The 26895-nt window shown below is 31.7% G+C and overlaps 1 protein-coding gene and 1 pseudogene across 3 annotated transcripts in view; one reads left to right on the forward strand and one right to left on the reverse strand.

Moving 5' to 3' along the window:
* ELP4 (elongator acetyltransferase complex subunit 4) overlaps positions 1-26895 on the reverse strand; it is a 198019-nt gene that overhangs the window by 93030 nt on the left and 78094 nt on the right. For 2 of the 3 annotated variants that reach the window (XM_011362547.2, XM_023532061.1), the window contains exons 8-9: positions 10750-10858; positions 7638-7744 (exon numbers count right to left, since the gene is read on the reverse strand). In XM_011362547.2, the coding sequence (XP_011360849.1) occupies positions 7638-7744; positions 10750-10858 (216 nt within the window). Of the gene's footprint in view, positions 1-236; positions 306-7637; positions 7745-10749; positions 10859-26895 lie in introns of all 3 variants that reach the window. The other variant, XM_023532060.1, reaches the window with a different exon arrangement.
* On the forward strand, positions 22629-22747 carry LOC111741326 (annotated as a pseudogene).

Below are 26895 nucleotides of genomic sequence, written 5' to 3' on the forward strand. Positions count from 1 at the left end.
GGAGGGTTATATAACTCCTTATATTTCCTTACATTAAAATGCATGTAGTAATGCCTATGGCAAGGGTGTCTGTGAGGATCAAATAAGAATTAAATATGATGATGTATATGAAAGCATCCAATAAATGCCTAGAACAAATGAGGTATCTAATATATGTTTTTAAATACCCTTATGGTAGACATGAGTTACTTCAAAAATAATACTTTTAACAACTTAAATATTAAAGGAACACCTACTGTATGTGCTCAGGATTTAGCCACGAACAAGACAGTCTGTGTCTCTACTCTTGTGAAGGCTACAACAGGCTACAACAGGCAAGGGAGATTGGGAAAATAAACAAACAGATTAACTGATTAACAACTATAGTACTACATAAATGTTATACTGAGAATTAAAATAGAGTACACAATAGCAAGCAACTGAGTTAGTACTTCAGATGGGCTAGTCAGGGGAGATGTCTCTAAGAAAGAGGTTGAGATACTGAATCTACTTCCGATGATGAAAAAAAGCCATGAAAAAAGGATCAGAGGGATAAACATTCTGGACATCTGCTGTGCAGTGGCACTGAGGAAGAGCAAAGGATGTTCTGGGTTCAAAAATATCCCTAAAACTATCTATATCATACATGATATCACACATCACAAATATAGATACCATATTTATTAAGCTCTGTATTGTATTTATTACTCTTCAGGAACCTTGGAGAATATATTAGTAAAATATATCTTACCTTCTAGCTGATGAAATGAGACAGACAAGATTTATCACCATTTTTTATTTTCTCTTTTTTAAAAATCTTCTTTAGATATCATACATAATACATTGTGGGAGGAAGTGTTTTAGGGAGAATCATGTAAACTGGGTAAAGTATGCTACAGTAGTTCCACAAAGTCTTTAAGAAAATCCTTGGACTACTGCAATCTAATTTTCTTGGAGCCATAGAATATACAGAAATGTCAGTACCTGCAAAATTTAGAAGGAGACGAGATCTACTTCTCTTTGCATCCTTAGATAGTGATGTACCATCCTGGTCTGAAAGGTGAGATTAGAGCACTGCAGGTACCACAGGATCTTTATGAGAGACTCATGGACCGAAGACTATTTTGAAAGATTCTAAATCTTTGACTTTTACTTTATGCAATCATCTTGCTATCCAAATATATGCTTTCCTTAAATTTCCCGAGTAAAATGTAGTATGAGTTCAACTAGTATAAAAATTAGTGTGATGTGAAATATTAGAACCTAAGTTCAATTTATAAAATGTCCATTTTGATATAAAACTCACAGCCAAAATGTCATATTTACAAATATTTCTCCAAGAAATAGGATTCTTTTGATGTAATGAATTATAAGTTTAATATCTTAGGTGCTGGTGACCATACAGAAACTTTAAGACATATAATAGCCAAACATGAATTTACTCTTCCTTGCCAAATGCAGCAATGATGTTCTGCCAGCCAAATTCACAGGAAGCATGTGAAATGAACACAAAAGCAAACAGGCCTTATGCTGCCTAAGGGAAAGTCAGCAAGATGGCAGCTTCAATCATTTGGAATAATACTAAAGCAGCCTTAGGCTTTTCTCAGAATGGAAACATGTCACAATTACTGCAATATTCCAACAAATCAGAATGTAGAGAAAAGAACACTTATGCAATCACATTCTGGAAGGGCACTTTACTCAACATTTAAGTGGAAAATAATTATTAAAAAATTTCAGAAAAACTCAGGGAAAAATGTTTTTTTTCTTTCAATGCACTTAATAGGTTTTTAAAAAGCTTACCACTTAGGAACAATTTCCTTTTACATTCTCCTTTAGGAATCATTAATGTAAAGACAAACTTTTATAAAGTGGTAAGTGAAAAGTTTGGGATTCAGGCTGCCAGTGAGAAATACTCATTTTCCTCCCAATACAGTATTATTACTTTGGAAGTTTGATCAAAGGGAATAAGCTTTCACAACGTTTATATAGGAAGTTAAAAAAAATAGTTCAAATATTTTGGGAACTTACCTAATCAGTATACTTTTAGCATGTGTCTAGTCATGTAGCCATCTTTGGTCAATCATCAAAAAATCAAAGGCAAATTGGCATGACTCAACCCTAACTTTAATACCGCATGATTGTGTCGTGTAAGCTTGTTTTGTGTGAGAGCTGCTGTGGTTTTAGCAGAGAGATTAACAACCGGACCTAAGCTGGCCTCCAAACCTTGCCCTGCTGATGCCTCAAGCTCTTTGAAGTCTGACCATCATACCTGGCAAAACAACAGTGGGAACTAGGATGGTGTCAGATCTAATCAAATTGTTCGCTGCAGCATAGCTAACTATGGGGTTCACTAATTGGCCCAATTGCGGATTATACCTTTTGCTACAGATTCAAGACAATAATTTAGTTAAATGATGTTTTTTTTTTTCTTTATCTCTTCTAATTAAGATTCCAAAGTGGGAAGAAATAGGATTAGACAGAGTCTCAAAACTGTGTTCCCCTTAAGGTGGTATGCACTTTTGATAGGCTCACTATGACACGTGAAATATGTAGAGCATAGTATTAAACCAACTTCTGGAGATGCTGTGAAACCTATATGACATTACTGTAGGTCTACACCACTTGGGAATTCAAGTATAAATATTGGGGTAGTAATATAATGAATATATTAAGTATAAACATGTGGAAACTGACATTTCTATTGTTAAAGAATATTAATTTAAGTTGACTTTTGACAAATGATTTCATCCATATTTAGATGTCTATGTTCTACTTTAATTTTCTTTTGCTAACTGCAGTGTATCTGGGAATTGAAATGCCAACCAATATTTGTGGAAGGCATCATTATAAGAAAAGGTATATTGAGCTATATGGTCCACAATGCCACAACTTAATAATGCTCCCAAGCCTGACATATATGTTTCTATTATATTATTTCAGTGACATAATTGTGAACTGACAAATAAGTTAACTATTTTCCCTTCTACCTCTAGATATAGTAAATATATATTCACCCTTCCACATCCCATTTAAAAACTAAAGAGGCTGTTGATAAAAAACGTAGGGAAGTAAGGAAACTTAGATCCAAAGATATCATACAACACTCTAGACTGTCCAACAGTGTCATAGTGACTGTTACACTTGTAGTTTCCATGAGTTTAGGCTTTTCCAATATGTAAAAATTTCAAATAATTCTACTGAATCATATCAAGTACATTATATTATTATTATTATTATAAAGTTAATTTATACTGATGGTCTACTATTCTGGTCTTAATACTTAGAAATGAATCTACTAAGTAAGTACATAAAAAATAATAGTCACTTAATATATACCAGGTAATGTGTTATTCTGAGAAAAAGTTCTTAGTGATTAGAGAGGTATCGAGGTCCTGCATTTTGAAATTAGGGGCAAAGTTTGACAAGATAACCTTAAGTGAACCTGATTTACTTTGATTTTCTGAACTCTCAAAATTCATTTACTATACAAGACACATATAGACACACTATTTATGATAATTACTAGTTTTGAATCAATTAAAGCCTACATACGCATCATTTATTCTTACATTGAAAATTTGCAGCAAACTGTGTTTCTCTTTTATATAGTTCAGTGTAATCTAGTAACCATATTTTCTGACTTGAATGTAGAAACACTGAATCTTAGATCTGAAAAACTGTCCCATTTCCGAAGCAGAAACACTGTTAATATAGTTTGTAAATAATGTAATAATACACTATTATCATTTATATTAGAAAATTCGATTACTAGAATACATTAAAATATGATCAAACTGAAAAATACAAAATCAAAATAGCAAAATAATATTAAATTCAAGTAAAATACTGCTCCTATGTCACCAATTAAATGCAGCAACATTTCAAATCCTACCAAATCTTACTTGTTTATGTATTATAATTACATCATAATTACAAACATAAAGAAAAAGTTGGTTAATTATAATCGCACCATTACAGAAACAAAAATTACAAAAATTGAAAAAAAAAATGCAAGTGTAAGCAGTTATTTTAGCTTGGAAGAAAAGCTATGTGCCCAAGTTATACATCTTACCGAAGTTAACTGAGAATAGATTATTGGACCAGTGGACTTTATATAATACTTATAGCTGTATTATTTGGACTACTTTTAAAACTTCATAATTGATCTACATTACATATATTTCAGCAAAGATTTTATACCTACTAAGTATATAACTGTTTTTAGTTTTGAGATTGATACGAAGATGAAAAAGATATAGTTTCTGTATATTGATTCTATTATCATAGAATCTTAGTTATAATTAGTTATCTTTGTTATAAAATATTTAATCACTATATGAAAACTATAATAAGTTAGTATAGTGTCTGGTGCACAATAAAGGCTTAATTAATGGCTGCTATGACTGAATGGAGGTTATGTGGTAAGGTGAAGGAATAGGTAGTATATTATGGATAATCAAATATGCTAGAGTTACCATGTACAGTTTACAAATATTATCAATTTTCAAAGAATTGGAAAGCTACTTCTTTTAACCTGGATTTTAGTGTCATTACTGTAGATATGATTCTGCTATGGATTTTGTAGAGGGGCTAATTTATATAGCTTTATACTTGATGAATACTAGGAATTAGTAAAAATTTACTGTGATTAGACAAATGTTTCCACTTGAATCTGGACAATACCAATACACAGTCCAAGAAGGAAAAATATTCTGTCTTCTCCAAATCACTCAAAGAAATTAGAGACTACTGGTTAAAGTTGCTCTACCTGTTAGAGGCCGTTGGTGGCTGTTAGTGAAAAAATATTCAGTTTTCATATATAAAAAGGACTATGATTTAACAAATCAAAGAAAAGTTACCCTAAAAATAGAGATAAAGGTATTTGCCTATTTATTTTGGCCCTTGTTTCCAATCATGCCACCATTGGAGATCATGCAAATGACAGTAAATCCCAATATGTAACAAATCTACCTGTATGGAATCAGAAAAGTTATTTCTGCTTTATCTGCTAAACCACATTTCCCTTCTGAAAGTAAGACACAGATTCAATGCCTGGTATGGTATACCCTAAGACTTTACAGACTAGTATAGTGTATATTTTATTTTTTTAAATATCAGGCAGTTAAAAAAAACCATTTATTTGTTATACATATATTAAAACATTGCCACTTCTAGATAATATTTACCCCAATAAAGAAATTCTTGTTTCCAGTGTCTATATCAGCAAAGACTTGCTATCTGCTTGGATATGCATATTTTAATGTACAATGCTATGTCTAAGCATTTAATCTTATGTGAACCACATGTTTTTATCCTGTTATACATATATGTACTTCTATTAGGTTTCTTTGATTATTTAATTTGTACTTTCTAATTATAAATTGAATTTTATGGCATAAGTTACTTAGAATCTGTGTCACTTGTATTCCTATGAAAAAATTTATTTTTTAGGTTATAAGCCCAAAAACGGCAAAAGATTTAAATCGACTCTGTGGAAATAGTAACTTAAAAAAAACAACAACCCACCATCTATTTGTTTTTTGTTTTCAAATATTGCTTCTAAACTACAGGGTGACCAATTATAATGGTTCTTTTAGTTTAGAATAGTAGGAAGAGAAGAGAAGAGATAGTGCAGAAACCTATGTGGTTAATTGATGATGTTCATCAGCTCCAGTGGTAAAATACAGCCGCTATTAGGGCCTAAAGTTATTCAAAGGAGAGGTCCTAGTTGACATTATGTGAGTCCTTTATTTTTACCCCCTCACCCCCAAAATAAGATCCAATGTGTGTGTGTGTGTGTGTGTGTGTGTGTGTGTGTGTGTGTGTGTGTGAGAGAGAGAGAGAGAGAGAGAGACAGAGACAGAGAGAGACAGAGAGAGACAGAGACAGAGACAGAGAGAGGAGAGAGAGAAGAAGAGAGAGAGAGAGAGAGAGAAAAAGAGAGAGAAGATGAGAGAGAGAGAGAGAGCCTGGGATACTTTTTTCTCTGGGTGCAATATTTTTTTCACTAGAGAATCTCCTTAGTTTGTACGGTGATAAACATGATATCTTAGATCTGGTTTTCAGAATACTCATTTTATAGTGTGTATATAAGAAAGGTGTCACATGGAGGGAAAAAAACCCATATCTTTCATTAAAATATAAATTCAACTTAAAAGGAAATCAACTTAAAAGGTGAGGCATGTTTTCTTTGAGACACTAGGACTGTAACTTTATATCTATAACTACACACATTATGGTAAATTTCTCAATATTCCCTCATAAAAACTGAAACAATGTTTGAACAATTACAGTGTTGAGTTCCATTTCAATGGTTTCTCTAGAGAACTAAAGCAAATTAGCTCAAGAATCAGTATTTCTACACTCTCCTTCTTTTGGCTTTAAGTGGCTTTTGAAGGGAGTATCCCCAGATGAGAAACTTCTAACACTCCTGCAGAGATGACCTGCTTGAAGAACTGGCTGCCTGATTAACTATTAACTGCTCTCAATAGGATTAGATAATTAAGGACATTGATGACCATTAATTAGGAGGAGGGCACATTAATTTGTCACTGGATAGGGCCCTTACAATGATTTATAGGTTAGTGCTACTTGCAAATGTGAGGGGAAAGAGAAAAAGAGAGAGAACCATTAAGTTACCTTATCAAGTGGCCAGCTAAAGAGGGCAGAGGGTCAAAAAAGGGCCAAAGTGGTCACTTAAGGGTGAAGTCCCAAACACCAAAGCAGTGCCAAGCCACATTGACCATCATTTGGTGATGAAGTAAAAAATATGCTAATTTATTGGTGGCAATTCTCTCTTTTTATGGTTTCAAGCAGTTAAGACAAGTGGCCTGCTTAAGAGCTTTTCATTTGAAAAGAGATTAAACAAAATGGTTTGTCAGGGCTGCTTGGCTGTTTTATGTCTTTGTTAAAAAAAAAATTGCACTGACTATACTGATAACTATCACATCACCCAAAAGCCATCTCTCTCTGAGCATTTATTTCGTTAATAAATATATCAACCCTAATTGCTTAATAGTGCTATGTTCATTTGCTCTTTAGCAAGATTAAGTTGAAATAAATCTTTTGTACTACCACTTTCTGTCACTATTGCTTGCATAAAGGTCACAAAAAAAGTTTAAGTTTTGTAGAAAATTTACTTAAAGACATTGATGTAAATTTGATGTAAATTACAGTACTTTGTTTTATTCAGCATGGAAAACAGAAAGGTGATTTCACTACTAGTAAAAAACTGCTTTTAGAATGCAGATAAGGATCCTCTGTTTTTAGTTATACCCAATTGTGGGTAGCATTCACATTCCACACACAAATAAGCACAGCTCATTAACATTTAATTAAATATGCCTTTGAAAGCCTTGGAAATATGCACGTCATACCCGTCATGTAAGTTTGGAGCTTACTTTTAAATGACATTTAAGACATAATCATTTTGTCTATACTCTAATAATATCCCATTAAAATAAAAAAAAAATAAGATAGTCTAAAAAAATTATCTTGTTACACCAAAATAACTTAAAAATATTTAGCATGAAACATCTAAGAATGTCATTAAAGTAAAAGAATATATACACACACCACACACACACACACACGCACACACAGAGATGCTATTATTTACCTCAAGACTGAACTAAAATATAAAAATTCTCTCTTACCTCAATGGTGAATAGCTTCCTTTTTAATTTAAAAGCTAAGTCTTTGACATCTGATACATCACAAATCAAGTTATTAAGCCGAGGAATCTGCCGTATATGAATCAAACCTTTTGGAAATGAAATTAAAAGAAAAAAAATTAAAACTGCTGTCATTGGATGCATAAATTAAGGAGCCTTAGAGCAGAATCCTGTAAATTTACACACAGGCATCCTCCCCTTTAAAACTGGAGCTTACTACCAGGAGCAATGAAGCAAATGGTGTGATTATACTCAAGTAATCAAGCAGAATAAGATAAACAGAAATCCTTGTGCGAGGAAAACTAATTGCACTTCGGTACAGAAGTACAGATGTAAAGAGGGATCTTAATACTTGTCAAAACTACAGCCGGTTTGTGTGTGATTTTCTCTTGTATTTACAGTAAGCAAATATGGCTATCACCTTGCATGCTGCCCACGGCACCACTGAGTGATCTTTATTTTATTAAATGCACCAGTAAGCAGCCAGCAAAACAAGGCTTATGGGTTACTGATAACCAGTGAAGCACTAATGAAAAGTATTTCATTTTGTACCTTATTAATGACTTGAACAAACCATTGAAGAAAACTACATTTTAGAGAACACTCCAGGATCAAAACATTAACCCCTATGCCATCGTAAGACACTCATTTCTGTGGCATGTTAGACCTTTATGTAGCTGCTATAAGCTTTGTAACAGTGCTAGGTAAACCGTGAGCTTTGGCCTCTTGTCAGTAGAAACACTTGCTAATTTTTTCTGACAAGGGCACTGGATGGCTTTTGTGCAGCTTAATGCAGTTTCTGACTGAACTAGGGGTCATTTGCCACAGATGAAGAAATGGAAGATTCTTCAGTGCGTCTCTCTGCCTGACCCAGTCCATATTTAAAAATCACCATCCAAAGACACTGATCCCTAAAAATCCAGATTTGAACAAATTAGATAAATTTTATCTATAGAACTATTTCTCTAGTATATAGTTTTGTCTGTGCTTGAATGCTTAGCAACATATGTATTTGTTTTAGCTTAAAAGGGTAAACCTCCAGGTGTTTAAGTTTAGATATGGTCCCTTCAAAAATAATTCACTAAAATATTTGACTTACTTTTTTAAACTTAAAAGAATGCAAAAGGTATTATTAAGAAAACAGCTCTCAGATACAAATTAAAAATGTCATGTGGAGCTATTTAGTAAAATATTTTAGAAATAAGAACACCATACTTTCATTTGCACATTTCTCATTTTAACCCTGCATGTGCTTGTTTAGCTAACTATTAAATCAGAAGGCCTTATAGAATGAATGAATGATTCATCAGGTCCTTATTAATAGAAACTTAATTGGTCACCAGAACCACCTATTAATCTGTGGAGAATAATTTATCCACTCAGAGATTTCAGTACAAAAATTATAACCTTTCAATCCTTAAAATGTTGTAATCAAATTAATTTTTTAGAACATAAAGTAGGAGCATTTGATATCTTGTTCCTCAAAAAATGTCATCAGTTTATCACCAATAAACACTTATAAAAATTCTCAAAAAAATATTTTACTAAATTTACAAGGTCATAATACTTACAAAATTATACTGATATAATTTATTATGGTAATAGTTAACTTGAGTTGTTTTGAAAAGAAGAAAGAAATAATAATAAGTTAAAGAAATAGTTTATCCAGTTGTAAGTCCTGGGGATATAATGTACAGCCTGGTGACTATAGTTAATAATACTGTATTGTATATTTGAAAGTTGCTAAGAGAGTGAATCTTACAAGTTCCCGTCACAAGAAAACAGATTTGTTACTGTATGTGGTGATGACTGTTAATTAAACTTATTGTGGTAATCATTTCTTAATATATATATCTCTCAAATCATTATGTTGTTGTTTACCTAGAGCTAATACAACGTTACATGTCGATTATAGCTCAATTAAAAAAATAAATCGTTTAATCTCAATAGCTCTCTTCCTATGATAATGACAATAATATATTAAAAGAATTGTATATAGGGTCGATCTGGGCATATATCATATGCACACTTAGCAAGGAAATGATCATGAGGCAAATTATTTTATGTAGCTTTTGTTCACAGCTTATGATTTTATAGGCTCTTAAACAATACTCAATAGTTAGATTGTGCTATATTATTTTTTAAAGGTTGTATGCTGACTCTCAAAGTAGTGGCAATTATCATGTAAACTATCTTATTATCTTTTTTTTGCAGACTCTAGAAATTGCCACAGTCCTACAATCACAATCTTATACAATCTTGTAACAGGCTTCAAAAAAGCTACTCAGTGTTCAGAATAGAGGTTTTCACGTCAGTATAGTAGTTCCACGATAATAATAGCATTAATCATTAATATTTACTCAGAAAAAGTAAACAGGCAAAAATCTATTATTCATCATATTCTATATTCAGTTTAGAGCTCAGATATACATAATTACCTTTTCTATTGCAATAGTTTTATGTAAGAACCTTTATAAAAAATCCTCAAATTAACCAAAAGACTGAAATACTGTTAAAAGCTTCAAAAAATATAAGCTAAAAAGCCCGATTAACTGACCTGTGTTTATACTATTGTGGTGATATTTTAAAATTTGTTCAAAACTCAACCTAACAACAAAATGAGTAGACTGAGAAAAGTCCAAATATAATCATAGATGTTTACTTTCTGAAAGGCGCTTGACTAGGACTAGGATAATATAGCATAAATTTTATTTTTAATTTATCATACAGCTAAACTTTGTAAACTATAAACTGTTATATGTTGTTATTAAAATTACTATATTTATTTCAACATGGCTAATAAGTACGACATTTTCATGGCAACTTTAGGCCACTTGGACAACAAAATGTACATCTGACTGAGCCATGACTTTTTACTTGGGTGTGACTCTTTCAGACAGTTACCATAGTCTATAGTCTTAATGTACTTTGGTGACAAGTTGCCATGGAAGACTTGCCAGGAATAGAAAACATTTAACTGATATATTATAAAATAAAATTCATGCTACTCGGCAGTAGATATTATGACTGGACAAGATGCTTCCAGGTAATCTAGAAGCAACTGGGACATGCTCTCCTCAAAGGTGCTGCTTACCGTGATAATCCTTATATAATGGGTTGGTTTCTCTCTCAGAACCAATAAACGACTCCAGATGAACTACTGTATCTGACAAGTTGGTAATCCGAGCAATAATTGCTTTATTCTATAAAACAAGTAAACAAAAACACTCATGTTATATTTAAAAATATAGCATCTATACAGTGCCATAATGCCGTCTCAATGACAAATTGTAGAAGAAACAGACCATCAACACAGTGAGAGAAATGACTTAAAAGTTAAAGCTACCACAGGCCAAAAATTGGATGAAAATATGCCCTTAATTGAAAATTCTAACCCACATAGGTATGCTTTTTTAATTTGAAGAGCTGAGGGGACATACCTTAGTTTTAGTAGAAAATATAATTATTTTTCTTTGTCTTAAGGGGCAAGGTACTTTTATGCTCATATGCTATTATTTTTCAAATTACTTTGCCCATTGGCCATTAGAAAATCTGATAGACACCAGGATTCTGGAGTAGATAGTACAGTAAAATGTGTAAGGCAAGGTCGCACCGCCATCTGTCAACTGGGACCAGGTCTCAGCCCTGTAACAGCTGAGGTCCTCTATACTATATTAGAAACAAGGAAGGGTCCAGCTAAGAGGCTGCAGACTGGCTAGCTCTGGAGTCTACTGTTTTCCCTTTCCAGATGCCGCTATTTGGTTCTGGGGTAACGATAAAGGCAAAGAAAAGATGGTAGGTAACTAGCACGAAACTGGTAGCCAGCCTATCCTTTACTTCCCAACACAATCTGATATGAACCAAAAATATTGCTAAACAGTACATCTTTAAAAAGTCACATTTTAAAGTACTAAAAGTTCTAAAATATCAGAATTTCATGGCTTAAAATACAATCATTAAATAATTTTGTAGATTTTCTTGAGTTATTTTATTTAATGGAAATTCAGTATTCCTTTTAGTCCCTGACAGGATGGTAGGTCAGAAAATTGGTTTATATGCTAAAACATTTTAGAAAATATTTTGTTTTGAAGATCTAGGTAAGTTGAAAAAAATTTTGTAAAATTTTATAATTTCAAAACTCCCATTTTATATTCAGGTAATGCCCACTAGTTTAAAATTAATCTTTAAAAAAAGGATGAAAAATGTAAAACAGTCAAGAAAACTTACTAGTCTGATGTTATGTCCCATTAGAGAAAAGTCCAAATATAATAAAAAATGTTTACTTTCTGAAAATTAGTGATTAATTACTAAGCTTACTGGTATTCCTCTGTTTCTTAAGTCCTCTTGTAAAGATGGTATAAGAGAGAAAAATAAAAGAGGGCTGGTCAATGTTACTTGACTTGGTATGAAATACGAAATAGCTTCTGTCACTAAACATTATGCTGAAATGACTGGTTAACTCACACCTAATGCAGTATTTGAAATTCACCCATAAGTAGAAATATGTGTTATATAAAGAATGGTTTCAGCCTTTGAATCAGTGCTCTTAACAGGAACCAGTAAAAATAATTATTCTTCATTGTCTTCAATACTTTCCATCACGTGAGCACCCAGTATAGAAAAACTAAGATAATTTGGAAATGCCTATTTTTTCTAAGGCAATTTTTCATTCAATGGTGAGAAAATAATCCAGATTGATTCCTTACTTTAATTTCTGTGCCACAGGGGATGGTCCTACTCCAGGAATAACAGGGGCTTCAGAAGCCATAAACATGTTCCTCTCAATATTTCTTTAGCCAAAGACCATTATATCAAACTCATCCAGGTTGGGTTTCAGCCAGTTATTCTTCACCCAAACAAAAATGTCTGCCAGACATTCCAACAGCTGGGAGACAGTTCACAATGAGTCAACTTGAAAATGATTCATTGTGCTGAGTACTGAACAATGTTGGGGTGGGGGTGGGGTGTGGCTGGGTTGGTTGTAGAGGGTGAGAACAAGTGGGAGATGAAGAATAACCATGTGGTTCTCCCATTAAGAAGAATCTTAGATAACAACCAGCAGGCTCTTATCATTTCATTTTTAGGACAAACTCAACTGAGACGAGTACTCTTTTCATGGACCGTCAGATGAACAAGCACTTAGAAAGGCTACTGACAATATTTCTTAATCAAAAAGGTCAGATTTCCTTTTATCTATAAATAGAAAACTAGCCTTTGTACCTAAATATCTGATTCTAAAATGATAAACGTCAATTTTTGTTAGAACTCAAATATGTAGGATTTCAGTGGTAAAAATTAGGGTTTTCTCAATTCTGTGAATAATAGAAACTGTAAGGTTTAAAAGTGGGGTTAGCTTTCTACTCTAGTGGTAGATAAGCAAAATCCTGTGTAGTTAAATGGTCAACTTGACATTTCTTTATTTCAAAGAGGGTTTCTTTCCTTAATGTAACCTTAAAATCTGCTGGTAACCCATTTAACACCTTGTGACATTTATTAACATTACAGGTCTTTTTAAGGTAGTTTAAGGTAGTTTGTAGTTAAGGTAATTTCTATTTTGCAGAGAAAAAAACTAATGAATTGCAAATATAAAAGATGTGTATAACCTAGATTTCAAATCTCAGAAACTCATACATATATTTCATTTATTATATTTCTAAGTTCCACAGGTTTACATCATTGATATTAAGGACAAACTAAATTTTATTTTAAAAGCTTTTATAAAGTATTAGAATAAAAATAAACTTTTATCATACTATTAACATAAAATGTTATTTTTAACAGTGACCTCTTTTCTGCACAGTTTTGAAAAATAATTTATGTAATGTGGTAAACTGATTAATTGTGAAAGTTGTAAAGATGTCTGAAAAATGTCTGTAAAATAGAAAGCACTGGAAATTACACACCATCTAAGTTTCTGACTGAGATACCTTTGTTTTAAGTAAAAACTCATATAATCTTCCAATTATTTCTAAAAGTATATGAGATTTTTGGGTATGTAAATGTACATATTTTTTAAAAAAGTTAAAATAGTGTTACAGATTACTTCTGTACCTCCAAGATTCAAAGAGAGTATGGTCTGTCGATGTGATCAAACCTTAAAGACCACTCTAGTCAAAGGTCTTTCAAATCATAATACAAATATTAACTGGTCTTTTAGATAAAGATAGATAAATTTACTTGAAAGAATCTAAAATTAATGGTCATTAAAAAAAATCCTTAAAAGAATAATGATTACAATTCACTTTAGGAGGAACACACTTTGGACAATAAACTGCCATAATATAACCCACAGTGTTCAGAAAGCTTTATTTAACATAATGATCTGAGCAGAGGCCTTGACACTGGAACTTCCACATTTTCATCCTAACAGATTCTAAGTGTTTTTATGTTATTAGCGAAGATATAAAACCTCTTTGGCCTACAGTATATGTAGTTGACAATGGAAAAGTAAAGGTACTTGTTTGTCAATTACCTAACATAAATTTAAACATAATTTTTTTCGTTACTTTTGAAGTTGTTACATTACAGTTTCCAGTAAGAAACGTTTGAATAAGGACATTCAAGATTCACCAGTATGAGTAAATTAATGATTATACTGCATGCATGGCATAATGACATCACCCAAATATATACAACAATACTGCCACTCCTCCTCTTTGCCCATCTGGATGTGAAAATCTAGGATGGCTCAAAAATCCTTCTTATACTAGACAAATATCCCTTCACTCCTGGGTGAAAGTTGTCAGCTCTGGATAGTAGCCAAGACATGACTAGGAGGGAAGCCAGAAGAGAAGAGAGCCAGTGTCCAGGAGTTTTAAGAGTTTGCTGGCAGTCTCAAATAGCATTGTATTAAGTTACATAAAAGGCTCTTAAAACTTTCTGTTGCAGTATAATTTCTTAATTAATTATTTAAGTTTAAATTTTATCAAATGCTGTTGCAAACAAAAGAGCTAACCGAATTGTCCAGTTGTATACCTTCATACTCCAATTTCACAAAAAAACTTGGGTTTTTGTTTTGATTGTTCCTTGTTTGGTTTCATAGAATATTTCCTGTTTGCTTTTATAGAATGGTAACCTCTTTTTATTAGTATACACCAAATCCATTAGATGGACTTTAAATAAAGGAAGATTAATTTAATGCTCCCTTCTAATTCAAAGCTCATAAAACCAAAACTATAAACTTTGTTAAGAGATAAAAATTCAACTACTGCCAAATAAAGTTCCCTCTGCTTTTTAATATAAATAGTTCAGATACCTATTTAGAGTAACCAAGTAACAATGAGAATACCTCAAATCCTGAACTTTCTTAAACCTAATTATCTCAACAATATAAAAAATATAGTTTGTACCAATACAAAATATATTTCCTGGAAAAAATTTAACAAGAGAATTAAAAGGTAATTAACCAATCACTCTATTATCGAGAAGCTTGAAAGGAATAAACCAATTGACATAAAGCGTTTATGCAATGCCTCAAATAAGAGTTAGTTCTTGGGTTATTCAAATAGGAAAGACACCAAACAAATATGAAGAGTAGAGGACAAACATCAGATCACTTCAGATTTGGGACTACATAGTATAAAAGCACTATTAAGCTAATGTTGAAAAATTAAAGAAATATTTAAGTTGCTTTATGTTCGACTCTACTACATGACATGATGTATGTGTGTGTGTACTCAACAACTCAAGTTATAACATTTTTCTGAAAAACGACATGCATAAAAACAAGATCATACTAGAAGTATGATCTCTTTGTAATGTAATAAAAAAAATAAACTTGGGTAAAAGAATAAATCTAGAGGTATTTAATGAGGTATTTGTTTTTCCATGCTTAAGGTCTTTATCCTATAGAAATCAAGACTATGAAATAATAAAATTGTTTATATTGTTTGTAGTTTTTTACAAACCTTCCTTTTCCTTTGCCGGAGTTGTCACTTACTTCTGTGGATTAAATTTTAATTTTATTTCAAAAAACTGATAGTACGGAAAATAATTCTCTTCATAATATTTTAAGAAAGAATATAATTTATCAAATAAAATTATACTAAGAAATATTTATACTACTACTACTATTACTACCCTAAGGAAGGTATTAATTAAATCTGTCCAGATTTAACACTGAACTTTATTCAGTCACACACAGTTAATTTTAAAATATACAGGAACTTTTTATAAATTTAAAAAATCCTGACTGTAACACTCTCTTGGTAGCATAATATACTGATATCCACATAGAGAAATCATAAAACAAACACATTTTGGTTCCTTTTTCTAATGCTAAAAACATATCCACAAAGGAACTAATGGTAAATATACTTAACTTCAAAGCCAAAATAAATTGCTGAGTTAAGTTGCCAAATTTTTCTAGCAATGGAGCCAAATTTTTTTTTGTGTTTTCTAACTGATCAAATACTTGGTATTCTAAGTTTTGGTATGAAAATGTTGGTTCTTTAAAATTGAAGCACTGTTTTTAAGAACATAATTTTCAGAAATGTTATTTATATTTGCACTGACCTCAAATACAATATGCTTTGCAGAACATTTATTTATATCAGTTTTCTTTTTCAGTAAATTACTCCATTAAACATTAAAAAAAATCTTACATATTCTGAAAACTCATAAAGGGGGTGAACAAAATACTGTAATGAATAGGCTGAACAGAATAATGGTTTACTATTTAAAATAATTTTAGGCATTTTTCATAAACTATACATAATCTATTTTTACATTATAGAAATTATTCATATAGATTATATTTTTGCTTAAAATGTTTTATGGATAACAACCTAAATTAGAAATTTATCGCTTACTACTTTATTCTTGAAACCATTAAAATGCAATTCACAGATGTCCAAAAGCTCACATCCTGCCTGGAAAAACAATTGCTAATATTCAAATATCAAACAGAGCATCTAGCTGATGTTTATGATGCAGTGGTAGGTTAAAGATACTAAAGTTTAAAATCAGCTTAGAATAATCCCATATTGAGTATAAAATTATAGCCTGTCATCAGGAGCAGGCTGACAGAGCCAGGTCCAGATGGGAGACTGGCTGGGAAAAAAGCAGAGGCAGGTGGGAAAATGATGGGAACCTGATGGAAGACAGGACTACTCCCTCTGCTGGCAAGGTTCTCACCTGCTCGAATTTTTAACTAATGCCTAGCTTATCTTTAATTATTTAAGATATAACCAATAAATTATGTAAGGTGTTCTTTCTTCAGCTGGTTGTCCTATGTTTGTACATTTCCAAACTTGTGGCATCCTAATTTTCATCAGATTAATTTGTCAGAAATATAAAGATCCTGGTGAGGAGGTCCAATTATTTATCTTGTAATTAAATTGCATCATAAAAATAAGCAAATGTAGCATTGCTCTTATAATATAAGGCTTTCAAAAATTAAAAATGCCTTTGAATTATGTTTGTCAATATATACCTCTTCACGAAGACAAAAAACTCTTGGGCTAAAGACTTCATAATCTCTTTCTTGGGCTCTGCATAATGCCCCGTAATGAAATAATATAGAAATGAACCATATAAATCAACTATACAGGGAACAAGGAAACAGCATGTCACAGCAAAACAGCATAGATGTACAGCGCCAAACCTATCTGATAATCTAATGATCTGAGTTTACAGATATTATGTACTAATATGTAAGAAATTAAGAACTGACATTTACACAAAAATTTGTTAAATTTTACAGAAACATTATTCAATATTTGGTTTTCAATGTAAGTTAATAGCTGCAGCAAAAACATTTAGTAAAAATCTGTTCTAAGATTTTGGACTACAACCAGAAGCTCCCAGAACAGGAGGGATCAGCTTTTTCACCCACTGTTCTCATCTGAATCCTGGCTTAAAAGCTATTCCAGCTCCCAGCTTTCCAGAAGGCTCCATCCCAGGAATCCCTGCCTGCCATTTGGTTTGCTGATTTTAATCTCTCAGGACTTTCTTACAGTGGCTCTACTATGCTGAATTGGCACTTGCTTCTAGAAGTGAGTTATTATTAAACCTGTAGGTCAATTGTGGCACTAACAACTCTTTGGAAGCTTTCAGCCACAGTGTACAATTTGCTAGTCTAATTAAATATTAATTCTAAGTGTTACATTTTGTGGCTAAGAGCTTTTATTTTCCATCACCAGCCTGGGAGAGAAAGAGGTTACAAGGCTAATTTAATTTCCCCCCCACCCCCCACCCCCGTCCTCTCAAACATTAAAGATTAACTACGTAGAGTGCGAAAACATTAAAGAAGCAGGAAATCCTTATATAATAATAATGTAATTAATAGCAAAGGGCTAAAACATAATGTTAGGATATAATATATGACCTGGTACTTAAACAACGTTGAACTATAACTAGTCACGAGCATGTTTTGTTTCAACACTAAAAAATAAGTATCATCTTTTTTTTTGAAGAATCTTTCTTCAAGGGAAGGTATGCATTCAAGTATATAAATAGGAGTAATTCAAAACTTACATTTGCTCATAGGTATTTTTCAGATAGCTTGTAACACCAAAGATAAAGAGCTTAGTAATTTTATTTGTAAAATAAATGCAAAATTAAAAACTTGTACTTCTTTTCAGTATACAAAAAGTGATGTAGTACAGGATGGCCCATTATAAAAATGTCAAAGATTCTTTCTCCTTTTTTCTTCTACCATGTTCTAGTGGACTGAACACAGAGATCCCTGCCTGCTTTTGCTCCCAGAACATTTGCGTCCATGCCTGGACACTGGGCATTATAAAGATTATGCCGTCCAGCAGCCAAAGATTCCATATGTCCAAACAGATGACTCAATCTCCATACAGTGATGAGACATTTCTCCATTTCTATCATTGATACATTTGAAAATTTTGGCTCTAAGTAGTACTTTAATGACCACCGAAGAACTACAGTATGACATGCAATATGAACTATAACGCCACAAAATTATTTTAGAGAGAGCAAACACATTTAAAACAAAAATTATTTTTCTTTTTATGGCTTACTGAATATGCTTTGGTTAGATTAAATATAACAAAAGGTTTCAAAACGGTAATTTTTTTTCTTTTAAAGATGCAAATTTATCATGTTGACAATTTAAAATGTCCTGCTCTTATTTAATACGAATATTTACAATAAGATAAAATGGTACATACACTGTTACTAATGCTCTACATAGACAGAAACTTATACATAATTTTGAGTTTATGTAAAAAGTTTCAAATCTCCTTGATGAAGAAAGTAAATTAAATACATATATATAATGCACACAAACTAAGATTAGATTTAAAAAATCAATCAGATACCAGCATGTGCAATGTGAAAGAGAAAAAAAGAAAAAGTGGAGCTATAAGTTGAAACAGGGTTACGCTATTTGTTATTGTAAAGAAAAACAGATTCTGTTTACAACTCATCAGACTCATATGAAATTAGTAAGTTTTCAAAGACTGGAATTTGACAAATATAGTGTAAAGTTAATATGGGTTTAATATGATTCAGCTCTTTTTTTTAAAAAACTGCTTTTTTTAAATTTTACAAATGTTCATTTCTTATAATCTATTTCAGAGTAGCTGAGAAGATCTAGAAAAATTAAAGGCAGATTTTCAGTTTAGAATATCTTGATTAAGGAATTTGTAAAAAATTGACAGCCAGAATATTTGATTTTATCCTTTCGTAATTGATAGTTATGATCAAGAGATTAAATCTGTAATTGTCATTCTTAAATATTCTCTTTAATAAAGTATATTTAAAAGACCACTTAAATAGATTGTTATATGACAGAAGGTGGTATTATGCTTTCCTATAAATATGCTCATATCAACAATTACATTAAATATATTTTCCAAAATTTTTAGTCATAAACTCACAAAAGCCCGTTGTTCCTTCACCATGCAATTATTCTTAGTTCTTGTTTTAAGAATAAAAGATTTCACACTGAGAGAAATTCACAAGGCCACTGGAGTCCACATTTCATAATCTCATATTAGTGGTTAGTTCTAAAGCAGTCTATTGCTTAACTTATAGTTTAGCTGCTAAAATACTCAGCATGAACACAAAAGTTTATGGATGTGAAAAGATTTGTTCTGAATTTCTTTACATTGAAACATACTGTATCACTCACTTCAGCAGGTTCAAAGCTATAATACATTAATATTGTAGAAGATTAATTTGAAAATACTGTACATAAATTAACACACTAAATAAAACCTAATTCAATTTTCAAGAGACATTATAACAAGGCGCTTTCTTCTTGCTTTTCTTCAGAAAAGTAATTTTCCTTGGTATAAGCTAACATGCCAGTAATAGTTTTCTTCAATGAGATAGCTTGGAAAAAATTCCACGGATAAAATTGTTGGAAAACATTAGTTATAGATAAAAACTTAATAAAACTATTAATTGAGCAAGTGCCAATGATAGCCAATAAAAATATGTTACAGGCCAGTTTCAAATCTGTAATCTTTTCTAAATAAAAGAAAGTTTAAATAGTTTACCAACAAATGTTCTGTAAGCAAATACATTTAATGCTGGCAATACTTAGAATTATTCTAGAATGAAAAAATGTTATTTCATACTTTATTATCAATAATGTCAAAGAAGTTTTTATTCCTGTATTATTAGGTTGTTGTGTTTAAAATTTTTTAAAAGTGTAGATTATGACAGCTTGACTAGATTAGCAATTATAAAAAGTAAATTTTCTTTCTGATAGTTATAAGAAAGGTATATATGAAAAAAATCTTTCCTTGTTTTAACATAATTCTAAATGCTTCAATATTTCCTGACAATTTCAGGTAAGGGTACTTTTATCAATAAAAATACAAATAAGAATGACCCTTTATAGATTGTATAAATAAAATGCATAAGCTAGGGAAATTTATTTTCCTATTGCCTCACCATGATATCATGAAACTAAGTTTTTATTTCCAAAAAGAATGTTATCAGTTACCATTTTTCCCCAAGAACACAACTTCGCTGGGAATTGAAAACAAAATTAATTTAAGAGGCATAAAATATTTGTATAATTTATAAATGGGAACTGGCTTACTATTAGTGAAATTTGGGTGACAAATTTGGATGACAAATTTCACTAATAGTAAGCCAGTTCCCATTTATAAAACCAAAAAATATTAAAGTTTCATATCTTGCTAGAATTGGAAATCAAACCGTATCCTATTGTAACTGCTTCAAAGTTATCACTTTGCAAAAAAAATTGTCATTAAAAAGTTTCAAAGGTATTTGTCTTTCTCTGACTTACTTCATTTAGCATAATATCCTCTATCACTTTGTAAGTTATATAAACGTCCAATCACTGTGTTATATACCTGAAACCAAAACTGAATGTTGACTGTAATAGAAAAAAGAAGTTTCAAAGAGTACGTAAACATTTCTGTTTACAACAGCAAACGGGAAAAAAGCAACAGAATGTTCAGTGTTGCTGAAATATAACAACCTTTAATGTGGTAATTTATACTTAAGTTTTAAAAAGCAGAAATAATCTTATACTTAAGATAATATGTAGTAAGAGTTTCAAGGTAGGTTTTTAGTTATTTTTCTTGGATGTAATCTTTCCTTTTTTTCCCCAATCGACAACCTTCACTTGACAACGGAGTTTTGAACAGTTGAGTTGTGAGAATGTGAGCAGCTGTTGTTATTATAACTAAAGGTCTGTCTACTGCTTGAGTCTGAGAGACCACATGTTCGGCTGTCCTCTCATCTTGCCATCCTCACCAATTAACTATTAACATGGAGGGCTGTACACATGCTCTTGGGGGCTCTTTAACAGGCTTCTTGGCGAGTGGAACAACTACACAGCAGGGATCTGGGAACTGAGTAATGCTGGAATATAGGGGAGCCATCCGTAGTTCTGCTCCTTCTAATGACACTTTACTCCATAGTTCAGCATGTAACAAAGTCTGTATTTAACTTGGCCATTTTCACATTCATTTTCAATACAATGTCTTTGTGCAGATACTAAAACTATATTCTAGAAAGAAACAAGATGAGGAATACTACTACTTCACAGGGAAAATTGTTTAGGACTATACATATTTTTAAGACATAATGTATATATTTGATGTCTAATTTTAGTGTTTCCGTAACAGATATTTAGAATTTATTTTTACACATTTGTTTATATAGATGCTTATTTTTTCCTGTGCTGTTATAGAGATAATCTTTAATTTAAAGGAAATAAAAAAATTTAAGTTCAAAGTTGTGAGGCTGAACACAAAATATTTCAAATGCAAATATTTAAAAATAATTCTTTCTCATTCTACTTGCAAAAGTCTTGTTATAACAGTAAGTTTAAGTCAGTTTTGAATCTGTCATTATTTTACCTATTTTAACTTTTTACCCTGTTTGCAATTTCCTTAACTATGTGTCCCTTTTCTACAATGAAATTAAACATGGGAAGCATGCCAAAAGTATAATAAAGGGTAACTAATCATTACTGTACAAGTCTGACAGAATGCTAATAACTAAAGTAAGAACACCAATTGGCTGTTACACCAATCTAAGAGATATAGATATTTCATATAACATTTAATCTAGTGTAACTTTATATAACATATTCAAATAAAAGTATCACAATTCTATTATGTACAGATGTTTAATTATATGATGAAATTTCCAAGGATATCAAACTACATTTCTTTTTCCTGCCAGAAAACTACTTTACTATCAAATTCCAAGCTCAAGTGTGCAAATACCTACATATATTAATTTTCTGCCCCATCCACATTGTTGAAAAACCTCCACAGGAATAGGGGCGTTGCTTGTCTTGTTCACTACTATATCCTCATGGGTGCCTAGAACAGTGCCTGCAATAAATATTTGTTGAATAAATAAGTTAAATTATACTTAGTCATTCAGTCACTATTTAAATTCTGACTTAAGGGTCTGCACAAATAGCACTGGTTATAGTGGACGGGAAGTTGATATATGATGTTAAAGAGTCATGCTACAATATGGTGTGATATTATTAAGACTTGGATGGTCTACGGCCATGCCACCCTGAACAAGCCCAATCCCGTTTGATCTCAGAAGCTAAGCAGGGTCGAGCCTGGTTAGTACTTGGTTGGGAGACCACCTCGAAAGACCAGGTGCTGTAGGCATAAAAAATAAAAAAATAAGGGATTGTAAGCTGACAAGGTCCTTGCAATCTGTGAGGTCAACTAAGGGTTGCCTTGCCTTAAAAAAAAAAAAAGACTTGGATGGCCATCTGACTTCACCCAGGCCTGCTGGTCTGTCTCAGGACTAACCTGAGAAGACCCTGTCAGTGTCTTTCATAGAATGAGTCAGAAAGCTAAAAATTTCTTATGCTTCAATGGACTGGTACATCTTATTTTTTGTAGCCTGATCTCTATAAATTCTCAGTTTTGGAGGTCTGTTTAAGTGATAATAGTGAAGATGACAATTGTTAACATATATTGAGTGCCTACTATGTGTCAGCACTGTGTCAGCCCATGTCACTGCTAATCCTCTCAATTGGATATTCTTTGCCCCATTTTTATAGATGAAGAAACTGAGGCTCAGAGAGTTAACACTTGACTAAGACCAAATAACTGATTGGGTTTATCTGCCTCCAAAAGCCCAGGATCTTTCTATCGTTGATTATGATGAATATTACTTTGCATTCAGAAACAGTCTGTTTCTTAATTTTGACCAGATTTTAGAATTCCCATAGAATAAGCAGTGTAGCATGGTGGTTAAGAGTATAATTAGAGGGAGATTGCTTAGGTCTCAATCCTGCCATTCAACTAGCTGTGTGATCTTGGGAAAGTCACTTAAATTTTTTGTCCCTTATTTCCTCATCTGTAAAATGGAGATAATGATAGCATCAACCATGTAGGGTTATTATGAGGATTAAATGAGTTAATATTTGAAAAGATCGTAGGACTGCAACTGGCCCATAGACATCACTATGTAAGTTTTGACTAAATAAATTCACAGTCCCCTGGTTCTGTGTATTCATAGGTCTTTGATAAGCTTTGTAAACATACTGCTCCTAGTTCTTATTCTTTCCTTAGCCTAAACATGGTGATTTTCCTTGCCAGTCTTTCAGAGTTATTAAGAGTTTTATCCCCTATTTATATCAGACTGGTTTAAGCAAACTATTAAGTTTTACATTTTCTCCTAAATATTTTGATATACAAAACAAATACATGGTCAGGTGTTATGTTCAAAAAGCAAGGAAATAATTTATTTGCTTTTTTATAGCTCAACTAATATTAGGGCAAGAAGACTACTATAACTAGGCAAAACTGTCTAGAGAAGAGACTTTTGTATAACCCTCACCAAAGTCTGATCCTATGTTTTTCTATTTCCATTTCAAAGTAGTCTTTTTACTGGTATTTTAAACTATATCTATTGTAGTTATACAAAGATTTAAATATATCAGCAAAGTACCAAAATCTACACATTGCTTAATGTTCAGACATCCAGTCCATCTTACCACTCAATCATTATTTAATAGCTGGTGTAGCTAGGGTGATTTGAGGTCATTTGATAGTATTACTGCTGTACTCCTTACTCAGAGGCTAGAGGAGTCACTGTCACAAACATTCACAATAGATTAGGAATATCTTCTCTAAATAATAAAGATGATCACTACCAAAATGGTTTTTGAAAAATTTTTCACTTTTTCTTTTTTTTTTGGAATACATAAAAAATTACATGTATACATGTATTTATTTTTTAACTGTTTTTCTTTGCTTTACAATTGTACATGGAAAAAAAAAAAAAAAGCTTCCATCTTTTTTATCCTCCCCTGTCTAGAATATAACTTTTTGCTTAATCTCTCACAGGTACTAATTTGTCCAAGATTTTACAACCATTGTTTTCTCTTTAAAAATACTGAGTAACAACTGGCCTGTTAGCTCAGGTGGTTAAAGTGTGGTGCTAAAAACACTGAATAATGTCGATGTTAGCCTAGAACTTTTTTCTCTAATGTAAAGTTAACTGCTATCACAGGTAGTTAATAACTCGAGACACATAAAGATGTAGTGTAACAGAGAGGAAAGGGTCTAATTTTTAGTTAAACAGATATGAGCTTGAATACTAGCTTTAAATGTGTAATAGATGTGTGACTTTGGAGAATCACTAGAGTTTAATCTTCTTTGCAATTGGCATCACACCTAACTTGCAGAGTTTTTGTGATGATTAGGGAAACTATATAACCTCCCAGTGAAGGTGGTGGGAGGTTTGGAGTCAGGGAAAGATGAGTTAGAAGATGACTGGCTCTGCCACTATTAGCTGTGTGAGCTTGTGAAAACAGAGGTAAAGGTTGTGGTGAAGATGCAAAGACATAATACTTGTATCATACTTGGCATGTAGTGTGTGCCTGACAAATATCTGTAGTAATAGCATACATGTAGTTGTAATACGAGTTCTAGTATTTTCACTGGTATCTGTTCTAGGTTTACGCATCACCTTAATCAAGAATCTCATTAAATTTAACCAAACTATTATTAAAGTATTAACTTTATAATGACAACATTATTAACAATGCAAATAATATAAGGATGTGTACAATGTCTAAGATGATTAGAGAAAGGAGCTTCCTTATAATATTTGTATGACTCTAAACTCATAATAATAAGTTAGGTTGAAGCACAGTATGTGAAAATCCCTTAAAGGGATACTGAGTTATCCACTTACAACTATTATAGACAAGGAGTTAAAATTCATTTCTTTATGTCAAACCCTTCAGTCATAAAACTTGAAATATATTGTATATAATTAATGTAAGTAAATGACATTTTAATAAATTTGCCATTTATAGATAGGGGTTGGGAATATTAGAATAAAGATACTAAAATCATATAAATTTAAATAAATAATCAGGTAGTTTCAACAATTGGGTATTAGAAATAATTTTCCAAGTAAGAAGCAATATTCTTTTTATTAACATTTATTGAACATATAGAAAAAGACTAGGTACTGTGCTAGGAATTTTTATACTTTATTGCATTTAGTAATTTATAACCCTAAACAAGCTAAAAGGAAAATTATAAATATGTGTCCCTGCCTTTGTGGAGACCACAATGTATTAGATATATAGAATTATATGAAATCATATGTTTGAGGTGGACAATATGTACTTTGGTAAATAGTAGTATCATAAAAAGAGAACTAGTGAATGTAAAGTATGTTAACGTATAATTAGGATGTTAATTAATAAGGCAAAAGGTGTTTGAGAACACTAACTAAAGCATAAAAATTCAAATCAGAATGCATTGATCCATTAGTAAAATATAAAACTATGAAAGTTTTAGAAGAAAACACAAGAAAAAGACCTTAGAGCAAAGATTTGCAAAATGGGAGGAGTGGGGAAGAGAAACAACTATTAAAAAAATAGATATATTAAACTTCATCAAAATTAAAAACTTCAGATACTGTTAAGAAAAGAGAAAAGACAACTCACAAACTAGAAGAAAATCATTGCGAAGTTGTACCTAAAATATATAAGAAAAATCAAAACTTGATAACGATGAGACAATTAAAAAAAAAAATGGCCAAAAGACTTAGACAAAAGATATGCAAATAGCCAATAAGCACATGAAAAGATGATCAACATTATTAGTTATCAAGGAAATGCAAATTATCACAATGTCATATTTTGCATGGACTACAATGGCTAAAATAAAAAAGACTGAAAATGAAAAGTTTTGGAGAGATGTGATTCCCAGAGAGGTGAAAATACATATTTGCACAAAGACTTATACATTATTGTCACAGTGGCTTTATTCATAACAGCTTCAATCTGGAAACAATTCAAATGTCCATCAGTAGATGAAAAGATAAAGAAATTGTGGTATATTCTTACAATAGAAAACTAATTAATGATACAAATAACCCAGCAACACATACAACACTGTGGATGGTGACTGATATTAACCAGTGTGATTTTTTATATTATATAATAAAATGTGTAAATATTTGGAAGATCTACATAACTCAGTGAACCAATACTATCCAAATGACCAAAGAATAATACTTCAGTATCTTGAAAGGAAAAAAGACCCATTATAAAGTGCAAGATAAACCAATGACTGTTAGCGTAGCATAGCCTGAAAAAATTCATTAATATAGTTTTTGATTCCACATTGCAATTAATATTTATGAAACTATTACTTGTCAAGTTTCAGTACATATCTAAAAAGAATATCCACAATTATATGAAAAGGCTATTAAAACAGTCCTCCCTTTTCCAACTTTTTCTGTGTAAGGTCAGATTTTCTTTTAATGCTGCAACCATAAC

The sequence above is a fragment of the Pteropus vampyrus genome, unplaced genomic scaffold (assembly GCF_000151845.1).
Source record: "Pteropus vampyrus isolate Shadow unplaced genomic scaffold, Pvam_2.0 Scaffold76, whole genome shotgun sequence".
In the NCBI taxonomy this organism is placed as follows: domain Eukaryota; kingdom Metazoa; phylum Chordata; class Mammalia; order Chiroptera; family Pteropodidae; genus Pteropus; species Pteropus vampyrus.